At 33.1% G+C, this 12,309-nt stretch overlaps 1 protein-coding gene across 1 annotated transcript; it reads right to left on the bottom strand.

The window, feature by feature from the left end:
- Window positions 1-3,363: 3,363 nt before the first annotated feature.
- LOC121375006 (putative Ras-related protein Rab-33) lies at window positions 3,364-12,263 on the bottom strand. The gene is made up of 2 exons (XM_041502196.1): window positions 11,837-12,263; window positions 3,364-7,057 (listed from the first exon to the last, which is right to left on the bottom strand). Exons 1-2 carry the CDS (start codon window positions 12,131-12,133, stop codon window positions 6,542-6,544), a joined length of 813 nt encoding a protein of 270 aa, XP_041358130.1. The 5' UTR covers window positions 12,134-12,263; the 3' UTR covers window positions 3,364-6,541.
- Window positions 12,264-12,309: the final 46 nt, after the last annotated feature.

Genomic DNA, 12,309 nt, shown 5'->3' with positions numbered 1-12,309 from the left:
AAAAAAAATAAAAAAAATAAAAATGTTCTGCTGAAAATGAAAGCATTAACATGTTTCAAAGCAAACATATAAATATCATATATAAATATCATATATAATAAAATCACAGCCGGTATCCATTCATAAATAAAACACTTGGCACACAAAAGACTTTCAAGCAGAAATACTATACCCATGACAATCAAGTGGTAATGTCAAGCATATACAGGGTTCAAAATAGTGGCCCGTGAAAAGTGGTAAATTTTATAGACCAAGCGGGTCAGACAGACATTATTGTCACCTATCAGACCCTTCACAAAAACCCATTACAAGTAATGTTTCAAGAGACAGATACATGTACAACGATCTCATCTACTATTTAACTCACGATTGTTACATTTTAATTCCATAATGCTCACAAATACATCTCAGAAGTTAATTTTTCTCAAGACCATCCAAAACCCTTCCCTGTTCTGTCCGATTTCCAGCGGGTCATATATTTTTCTTAGCCAGATTTTTTTTCTTATAAAAAAAAATAACAACATGCTATATGTTACATCCTATTTCAAGCTCTGATACAGTAGCAAGACTGTTTTTCTGGCATAAACAACATACCGTTTTTATAAAACTCACCCAATACAGGCGTCACTGCATGGATACAAGTCATGCTTGCTCTTTAAAATTTTACACAACACCAAACAAATTAAGAAGTATTCTAGTCTGAAAACAGATGTCTGAAGCCATTATCTTCAAATTTCTTTATGGGCCGCACATTTTCTTTTCTCAATTAGGGGCCATTAAAAAATTATGTAATGCAAAATTTGGCATATTTTATTTAATTCTCCTCCTCATCTAAAATTACACAATGCTTTTACTCCTGCCCCTGCTTTCCTTATCATGATGACAACTGATTACTATTATTTGGATTTCTGTTCACATACTAGTTTGGTCTGATAATAAATACTAGATAAAAAAGCTATTATGGAACAAAAAAGCAATGACTTTATGCATTTTACTGTATGAATAAAAATGAGACAGTTTTGAAAACATTACTTAATATTAAATTTCTGTTACATTCATTACAATATAACATCATCCCATTGGTCCAGCCATAGCAGTGGGAGTTTGTTCAATTCTCAATGAATGTAAAAATTATGTTGTCTGGGAACGTCATACCTGATGACGTCATTTTATATTGGTAGTTTGTCTTACATTATTGTTTTAACCAAAAAAATAATTGAAAATAAAATGTGAACTTTTAATGTTATTATTAGTAAGTATGTTTCAAACTTAATTATAAGTTTTGTCTGTTATTTCTTTTACATTCATCTGGGTATTCTGTATTGTTTGTACCCGAGGGCCTCGGGGAAGATTAGCTTTTGCTAACTGTGTTACCCTCATTAAATAAAGAATTTATTATTATTATTATTATGATGATGATGAACAAAAAAAATCATCTGTAAACTTATGTGAAAACGGCTTTGCTGATTCACACAATTTGCGAATGATTTTGTTTGTTCATACCCCGATAAATGTAAAAGAAATAACAGACAATCCTTAAATACACGTTAAACACCCCACTCCCTCCTTTATAACATTTTGTAATAAATGCCATGATATCCACTAGTTGGTGGTACTAAGCTCACTTTTATTGGTTTTTAATGTTTTAGGCTGGTTTTTCATCAATGCGATTCCATGTGCAATTAAACTTGCATGGTAATGTACTTTTTCACATTTGCATTTTAGCAAACAGATTACAATACAAAATTTTACATTGTTGAAATGTACTTTTAGGTGGCTAGTAAATACTTTGCTTCATGAGTTCATTGCGCAAAAAAAACCTTGCATACGTAAATTTATTTATTTCAGCGTGCTAAATGCATGCAGAGAATCATATTTATCAAAATGGCACTGTATCAATAAACTTGCATGTGTTTCCGCATTAATCAAAAGCAGGCCGTAAAGAGAAAAATTGCAAATTATCCAAGATACTGAATGTATTTCAATGACAGGTGTATCAAGAGCTTTGAAACAGCATGGCGCAATATTTCATGTGTTCGTTATTAAACTTCAAAATAATGCAAACCACAAAAAGGTTATATGATGAACAACTGTGTTCTAAAATTAAACATTGCAAACTGTTCGAGGCACATTTTCTTAATACTTATGCATAACTCATTACACAGCAAAATACTATATCATTTTAGGATCAGTTAATTAAAAAATATTTATTTAGAACATCAGTGTGGTGCGGAACGGATGTACAAGTGTTTTAGGATACGGTAACTCACCGGTTATGCAAATTTATCCAGCAATCACTGTATACATTGGCAAGATATGATGACTAGATAAATCTCTATATTTTCGGTCACTGACCAAAAATATAGGTCATGTGACATAAGCCTGACTCGACCGAGTATTTCAGAGTAGATTTTCAACAAACATACTCTTTAAATCATTTGTTGAAGTACAGTAAATACAAATAACTTTCAGTTTTGCTATAACAATACAAAACTTGTATATTTATTTATGAATTAAGAGGTTTTTTTAATGAGACAGAATGTAGCTAGCGTCTTACAAATAATGACGTCATGTATCTTGTATGACGTCATATGGAAAAAACCTTGCTAGGTTGACAATACTCGATTTGTATACACAAAACTGGAATAAATAATGATTTTCCGAATATTCCTAGGTAAAAATCAAACTACAACTTTTCATTAATGCAATTTTGCACAAGAAAGAAATGTTTTATTTAATGATGCACTCAACACATTTTATTTACGGTTATATGGCGTCAGACATATGGTTAAGGACCACACAGATATTAAGAGAGGAAACCCGCTGTCGCCACTTCATGGGCTACTCTTTTCGATTAGCAGCAAGGGATCTTTTATATGCACCATCCCACAGACAGGGTAGTACATACCACGGCCTTTGATATAACAGTCGTGGTGCACTGGCTGGAATGAGAAATAGCCCAATGGGTCCACCGATGGGGATCGATCCCACACCGACTGCGCATCGAGCAAGTGCTGTACCACTGGGCTATGTCCTGCCCCTTTTACATAAGAGTTTATCGATATAATGCATATGAACAGTACCTTTTTTATCTATGCATTCCAGGGAGCAGGTATTCAGCACACAGGAACAATAAGTTGATTGATGAGCAATATCTTAAGTGTTTACTAGTGGCTTAAAAACACACTTCAACGACGTCAGATTTTGTATAGAAATCTGCTGGCAAAAATGCAAATATGAAAATGCACATTTACGCATATACACAGATAAATTGTGTCTGGAATCGCATCACTGGAAAGCAGACCTAAGACACAACATCTAGAACAACAAGCATGGAAGAACAATAATGAGAATAACAAAAAAAAAAAAAAAGTTGGATCTCACCTTCCAAAAGTGAAACCCTAACAATTTATTCTGTGAATGATCAATATACATGTACAATATTTTAATACACCTCATTACATAAGCATCTTGGCCTTAAGCAACATATATACACAAGAAATACACATATTGCACATCATCATTAATACTTCAATATGTACACACCCAAAATTCTGAAATAAAAATTATTATAAAGACAAAAATTACAAATTAAAATGTAACTTTACTTTAGCAAGTTCACTGGTGTTTAATGCATAAAAATGCAATAGAAAAGCTGCTTAGTGGTAATTATTAATTGAAACACGCTGATCTATTTATTCATCCAAAAGAATAAGACACAACAAACAGCAGACAAAAAACCAATAGCTCAGCTATTGAAATAAATGTCTCTCTAGTGGCAAGTTGCTGTACAAACAATTATCAAAATGTGTAAATTGTGAAATACAAATAGGAAACCTAAATACCAGTAGCACATGTACAAAGAAAACTCTCTTCATATTTCATACTTTCCCATCGTCTAGGGCCAGATTAATAATTCTAACAATATATTTTATCAAGCCCAGTTAGATGCAAAGAAAACATTAGCAGGTCAAGAAGACAAATACCCCCACAACCACCCAAAATAAATAAATGGGATCTAAAATTTCTCATTTACACCTTTCTCTGCTTTAGAATTTACTACCTGATTAATTAATGTAACACTCAAATTTTAAATTGCAACGATAAGATGGTGGGCATATTATATATTAGACAGTGAAAAGTTGAAATACCCAGAGTGCCGGACTATTGTTTTTTAAACAAGAGATTAAGAAATATTCTCAGTTAACAATACAGACAAAGGCAAATGGATCAAATAACACCATACCAGTACAACTACTTTGCTAACATGGCACAACATGTGTAATGTGACCCACTTCCTGTAAAAAACACAATCACTTGATGAATATGTACACAATACATGAAAGTTGGCTTCCAGTGAAAAAAACCCAGGTTATTCAATTGTCCTACATTATTCTTTTATACAAGCCAAAACAACTGACAATCAAAATGATTTGTTGAAAAAAACATTATGTATTTTTAATATTCTGCCAACATAATTTTTAATTTTCAATAGACTGCAAACTGATTCCCAGTGACATAATAAAAAATACTTAACGAGTAAATCATTGGTTTTTATTTAACCAGGAAGAAATGTTTTATTTAATGACACAATCAACACATTTTAACTACAGTTATAGGACACTGGACATTAGTTAAGATCCACACTTATAAGAGAGAAAAACCACTGCCACTACACCATCTTTCATTAGCAGGAAGGTATCTTTTATATGCACCATCCAACAAATAAGATTGTACATACCATTGCACTGACTGGGAATGACCATGGCATGTACCATCCAGTCTAAAAGAAACTGTTTCAAAAAGATCCCTTGCTGCTGCTTCTATACATGGCAACAAATCTGTATCATATACAGTGACATGTATGTTAATACTAACCAATATCAGAAGTCATACAGATACAAGCTTTTGTTTGGAAAACATGCCAACTCTTGACGTTATTTTTGGAAAGACAAATGAATTATAGACTATAAGTTCAATTGTGTTTAATTTTTGCAGACATTTTTTTTTTTTATATGATGTATCATGGTAAACTTTTGAGAAATGATGTATACTGTACACTTGAGCATTTTTGTAAAACTCATCGACAACTCAAAACTTGTTACAAAGGCAGCAACTTTAAGACAGTCTTGTTAATCAAAAGATATTCACAGCTAATTTTGAGAACTTGTGACTGGAGGCATTTACTTTGGAGATGCTGCTGATTCAAATGAAATCACTTGAGGTTTTTTCAACACATTAACTGAATATGATTTTTTCACAAAAAATACTTTTGAAATTTCATGTGCAAACTTATGTTAACAAGTTGATCTTGATGTATTTATTAGACTGTCTAGTACAATGTTATCAGATCAATTTGCCGGTGTCTGCTTTGCACGCATTCTGAACATTTCCAATATAACAATACAACAATCAACAAAAAGTATAGCTTATTAAATAAACACATCTTTAATACAACCATTGATTTTCACACATTCAATAATATGTATCGTAATTACACATTCACATATCACAATACATTGTAACACAAAAACAAGTAGCAATACCAATTCCTAGTACTATTTCCAGTATAAACATAATTTGACCAGTGACATCTTAAGCGTTTGTGATTCAGCAATACAATGTAAAAGCTTGATCCTCAACTATTTTTTGCTGACACAACTTCAATGAAGAGATACAAGTAAAGATATTGAAAATACAAATGCTGAAGCAAACTGCTTTCTCTGAACATGCAATTTTCCTAAGGCAATTATTCAAGTTATTGCAGGAGCAATGATTAACTAAATCAGAAAGATACACTTAATTATAAGAAGTTCTAAGTTAAGTAAGACGCTTATATTCCATAAATCCATTCTATTTTATAAATATTTAATAACAGAAGCAAAATAATTAAAGAAATTCAACACATTAAATGTTCAGATACCAAAATGGACATGTAGTCTACTTAGTAAAATAATCTATAAAACATATCTCCCAATTCAGCATAGCAGTATATGTGTACACATGTGCTAAGTATGCAGCATTTAAATAAAACAACCAAACCTATTTACTGTATATACATATAAGTATTAATATTACAATGTTATAATATAAACAACCAAATGTTAGTGACTACTTGTAAACTGAATATTGTTTTAGATAAATATTTTTGATCCCTACGATTCACCATGTCAAATTATAAATACACACGTACTAGTACTGTAGCCACTTTTAACGTGACCAACATGATCAAATGGTTACTTTAAAAATTTGCAGACAGGAAATGCTGTCAATTCTGTATAATAACATTAATATTAACAAACATATTTCTTAAAAAAGCAATCCTAGGTTGGTTCATTTTGTTACAGTATGTATATAACAAAAAAACAACAACATATGGATCAACTCCAACCCTACAAAATGAAATGAAACTGAAAGCAAAACATTAAAATAACAACAATAACTTAAAAATAACTCATAAAATACAAATATTTACACATACATCCAGTTATACTTTTGTCTTGCAACAGCCAATTTTAATGTTCTGAATTCAGACTGAGATTCAGCAAGCACAACTCTCGGTTTTCTCTGCACCAGAGGGCTGCGTGGCGGACTGGAGCCCTCGGTGTTGAGGGCTTCCTCTTATATTGATGACCTGAGAATTAGTGCCTTCTGCCGACACATGAGTATGGCGGGTTAAATACACTGGCATCATCGGCTTAGAATTCTTTAGTTTATGCGCCACTGTCAAGAAAATGGCGTCCACGTGATTGGCTTTTTCGTCATCTTTGGCTGAAGTTTCAAACAGAGGCATATTGTGAGAATCGGCAAACTTCTGTGCCAGGTTCGTGTTCACGGCAATCTTTTCCTTAATGTCACATTTGTTGCCAACTAGAATCCGTGGAATATCTTTGTTCAGGTTGTGTTGGTCGCATTCCTCTATCCATTGAGACATGTTTTCAAACGAGTTCATTTTGGTTACATCATAAACGAAAATTACAGCGTGCACATTTCGATAGTAATGCTGAACCATGCTTTTACGGAAACGTTCCTGACCAGCAGTATCCCATAGCTGAAGCTGTAAACCAAAAATATAAATATATGTATTTGTGGACTTTTATCCAATTTAACAGTTCTAGTATAAATCTATTTGCAACAAAGCAAATTTTTGCATACAATTTATTCACATGTAGATAATACTTATAGACAGGTAATTAAAATCTAAAAGGTAATTTATTTTCTAGTGGTAATATTAATAATTATATACTGTAAAACATGAAATTAATGTGTGAAAGAAATTAATATGAAAATGTGACATGGTAAAATTTATGTTTGTAAAAATAGCCGTACTGATGTTTTTAAAAGAGTTCATTATCCACCATGCATGAATAGATTTTAGAAAACTAATGTTCATGTCAACAAGAATGTCTTTACTAAGTATTATTCTTCAAATGATTGTCCACTTACATCCCTACCAGTTTTAGCATGGTTTTATAATCGCCATCACACAATAATATTATTGACGCTATATTGTGCATCCAGCTGCATGAATGATCTGCATGCATACACCCCAAACAACCCTTGCGCAACATAGATCTGTATCACTCTCATATCTATAAGCTACAAACACTTCAAAGATCATAATCAGTTTTCTCGTTTCATTTTATTACTAATAACGTCGAGTTTTTAGCTGTTGTCATAATTGTACTGGTAACCATACATATTAGTATTACCCTCAATGATGTCTTGGTTTACACCAACAGTCCTTGCATTAATTAATATTCATTTCTGGATGGGTTTTGCTCTTGCATTATTTTCATATTTTACAGTATTTAATACTACCTATATTAGGTAAATTCATGTGAAAACACAAAATTATTGTTACTTCTGTATTGGAACAGAAAGCACACTGGAAACCAAACCAGATTCCACATACCCATATCCCTTCCACTATGATTTTGTCATTTTAGCATTTAGCATGGTAAGAGTGAGAGTGAGCGAGAGAGAGAGAGAGAGAGACAGAGACACATACACACACACACGCAAACATCCAGAACAGTATTTCATTTACCATTGTCTTTTTTTGTTTCTGTACGAGGTTTTATATTTCATTTTTGTAAAACATAACGTATTTGTCTACAGAACCTTTATGAATATCAATTTACAATTTAGTTAAACTTTTAGCGATTCATATCAACCTATAGTTTTCTTTTGAGTATTAAAAAAACACACATTTTACAGAGGTTTATCATAATATTTCATAATGTGCACATTTAGGTTTGTAACCTATGACACAGTGTTTGTGTGCATATCATATGCATGCTTGTGTGTCCCACTGTTGCATCCTGCAGCAACACACTTCATACCCATAATACACACAATGTACCTAACCATATTGTAGACATTTTCTAAAAGCACTTATTTATTTTTGGTCAAAATTTGGTTTTACAGATATACAATCCATGCAAGTATGTTGAAGACTTGTAAAACACGTCTCTGGACTTCACAATTATTCAATAAACATCAATTGTCTTAATGTTGATCATTACTCACACTATATAAAATGTAAAATACACCACAAATATACTTTTTTCAAACACATCATTTATTGACAGGCAAAATAATCCCTTGTTACCAACAATTTGCTTCATAAGCATATAAAACTAATAAAATTATTGTTTATTTAATTAATTGTTCTTTTCATGGACTTGCATTGACATGTGGTTACCATTTTGAAATGCTCATCCAGTTGGTTGTCTGGGACTGTGATAGTTGCATTCTGTAATCTAGTGTGGAGAGGTTTTTACAATTATTATTATTTTATTTATTTATTGTTTTATTTATTTTTAAATTTGTGGGGGGGGGGGGGGGCGTAACACCACCACTAGAACACATTAATTTAATAATCATCACCTATTGGATGTCAACCATTTGGTAATTCTGATATATAAGTTATAGAGAGAAAACCTGCTACATTTTCCCACTAGTACAGGGCTTCTAGAATTTTTACAAAATCCACTAGCCTTGGGATCAGAGATTTTGAAAAGTTACTAGCCACAATTAAAAATTCACTAGCCTTACTTTATTTAATCAATTTTACTAATAGTAATAATTGGATATGTTACCTAAAAAGAGAGATAGAGATTAAAAACACTAAGAGTGGGGGTGGGGGTAGGATATTCATATTGACCAAATAGACTTAAATGCAGCATTTAACAACTTGTTTATCACTAGCCGTCGGGCATGGCAATAGCAGTTATTTACTAGCCCAACCTTGAATATCACTAGCCATGGGAGTGGGGCTACCATAATCTAGAAGCCCTGTAGTCAAAGGTGTTATTACGCCTAAACTGGAATGATCAAGTTCAGTCCTATATTTAAAGGGACACACACTAGTTACGGCTATTTGTTAACCATTACGGCGTTGTTTTTCGCTATTAAACCCCATTGTTCACAAATAAAATTGCACTTTACTTACATTTTATTATTTAGAATACACATTTCCATTCACCTGAAGTGCTTTTTGGTAATCCTGATGTTTGTAAAAACACGAAATGCATTTTTTCACAAGACGTGTTGTCGAGAAAAAAACGTTAAGCAAGCGAGGTCCAATCTATTTTTAGAGGGGATATTTCCATTTCAATGTCACAGACGTTGGTATATCACGTGACCGTTATCATTTTGGTTCGGTTTGTTTTCTCGTGCATGGTTCGCGCAATCAACATCTGATTTGTTGTTGTTCATTTGTGAGATTTTTCTTCACAGTTCGTGAACATTTTCAGTAACAATAAAGTTCAGACAAGTAAGTGTCTCAATACAAAACGTTACAAACCCGTAAAACCAATAATTTTGCTAAGTCTTACGATATCTGGAGAGGGGATACAACCAGGACAGAGCAGTTGGAACATGTCCAGGAGAGGTGAAAAGAACGCACCCCAAGTCTGTGCGCACTCTGTGAAATTTGTCGTGACGTAGGCATTGTTGTGCTTCGAGCGACATCTACCGGTGACATCAGAATACTAACTTTCAAAATTATTTTAAGCAATTGGGACATGGGGATTCCCATGGTATTTATCGATATAAAACCTGTTTTTTCCCTCCATTTGATAAAAACGTGATCTAAGTGTGTTACAGGTTTGTAGATTAACCAAATTATAATTTATTTTCGCTGGATGGAACTAGGGTGTGAGGCTTTAACAAGGGCAGGATGTAGCTCAGTGGTATCAATTTTCGTCGGTTGGCCCATTGAGCTATTTCTCGTTCCAGCCAGTGCAACACAACTGGTGTATCAAAGGCTGTGGTATGTGCTATCCTGTCTGTGGAAAAATTACCACGTTTGACATCCAATAGCCGATGATTAATAAATTAATGTGCTCTAGTGATGTCGTCATTATTATTTTTAAATGTAGAAACAAAATTTTAAAATCCTGGGCCTTCCAGGTTAATTATTATTTGATGAATAGATTTTTTTTCAAGTTTTAAAGTGACAGACCCTAGTTTTTAAACATTGACATATTTTTCACTATTAAACCTATTTGTGATCAATTTAAATTGGAAGTACTTACATTTTATTATTTAGAATATTAATTTTTGTGCACATAAATGGTTCTGGTCATCCAGGTTTTTTCAATACCACAAAATGCATTTATGGTAATTCTAAAAACGCAGGTTTGTCTGAGAAGTAATGGGTATGGAGGTTATTTTAAAACAGTATTTCCCGGTTTAAACATCAGTTTACCTTCTCTCCGTTATAACATTATCCAAATCAGGGCTAGCTCTGCCACTCGCCAAATTCACCAATTGCGAATTTGAAGAACAGTTGACAAATTTAATTTTTATTTGGCAAAAATAAAATTGTGTAATAATCGATATTTTGTTGAAAAATAGGTTTAGCATTTTTTAGATAATTTGGCAAAATTTTCTGATCACCCAGAGCTAGCCCTGCAAATTCGTGTTGCTGCTTAAACATCACTTTAGCTTCTCTCCATTATAACTTTATCCAAATTAGTGTTACAGCTTTGTAGATAAACTAAACTCATTTTATCGGGCTAAAACTATGGTCTCTAGCACTCTTTAAGATTTTTCAGGATGCATGCAAACCTTGCCACAAAATGAGAAACTGCAGTGGTGGACACCACAAATCATGGTATTGTCTTTAATGATACTTGTAATGAATTGTGTATTATGCATACAAGATGCTGATCAATGTAGTCATACATGTATTACGGCCAGATTTGGACAGAAACAGAGAATGAGTTAAAATGGACCAGATTGAGACAGACAGACTGAGAGAGAGTGGTCAACTCCATCCCAAAACCAACTTGCCCCAGTGTTTGGACAATTTGCCCCAAACTTTACTATATCCGTAAATAATTTTAACATTAAAAATGGACATCTACAAATTTGGTGTCATTTTATTTATTAATATTACAGAGTGAAACTCTGCTATTACGACCACTTCTTTTTTTGTTTTATATTGGAGAGATCCTAATATCAGATAAACAATGAACTGTCAAGTCTATGATAACTAGGTTTGCAAGATTTAAAAGAATGATCAGGCAAAGCTTTTGGATTCAACTGGTGTACATATTCAACAATATTTAATGGACATTATTGCTTAAACTATTGTTATATTTAATTAATAAAACAGTAATAACATGAGTTGACTAAACAGTGTGGGGAGAGTTGACCTGCTCCCAAAGAGAGAGGGAGAGAGAGAGAGAGAGAGAGAGAGAGAGAGAGAGAGAGAGAGAGAGAGAGAGAGAGAGAGAGAGAGAGAGAGAGAGAGAGAGAGAGTGTGTGTGTGTGTGTGTGTGTAACACATATGCAGCTTATAACAGCTGATGGTTTCAGATACCTTTATTTGTTCATTGTCAATATCCACAGATTTTTCTCTGAAGTCAACACCAATTGTTGCCTCAGTTTTATCTGGAAACTTGCCACTACAAAATCTGTAAGTTAGGCATGTTTTCCCAACATTCGAATCACCGATTACAATTATTTTAAAAATACGTCGCTGCGACTGTTTTTCAATAACTTTCACTTTAGGAGTTTCTTTTTGTTCCAGTTGAATTTGATCAGGAACTGCTCCACGATCACCGTTGGTGGCAGTTTCATTTACAACACTACTATTGTTCGTGGTTTCTTCGTTCATGATTACCAAATATACAAATATACAACCAGTTAACTACATACGTAAGAAAAAAGACTGTCAACTAATCTGGTCAACAACGATTTAATATTGGCAAGGAACTAGCTGCAAAGAACAAGACAAATCAGCCATATTTTTGTCGTCGTAGTGTAATAATAGTGCATGATGGGAAATGTATA

This window comes from Gigantopelta aegis, chromosome 6, assembly GCF_016097555.1.
Source record: "Gigantopelta aegis isolate Gae_Host chromosome 6, Gae_host_genome, whole genome shotgun sequence".
Taxonomy (NCBI): Eukaryota; Metazoa; Mollusca; class Gastropoda; order Neomphalida; family Peltospiridae; genus Gigantopelta; species Gigantopelta aegis.
This window is presented reverse-complemented; position numbering and strand designations above follow the sequence as displayed.

Bases quoted from the DNA above. Each gene is read 5' to 3' on its own strand.
- LOC121375006 (XM_041502196.1), bottom strand. From the start codon at position 12,133: ATGAACGAAGAAACCACGAACAATAGTAGTGTTGTAAATGAAACTGCC. The intron at 7,058-11,836 runs GTATCTGAAACC...TTTGGTTTACAG, and splicing joins TTGACAATGAACAAATAAAG to CTTCAGCTATGGGATACTGC.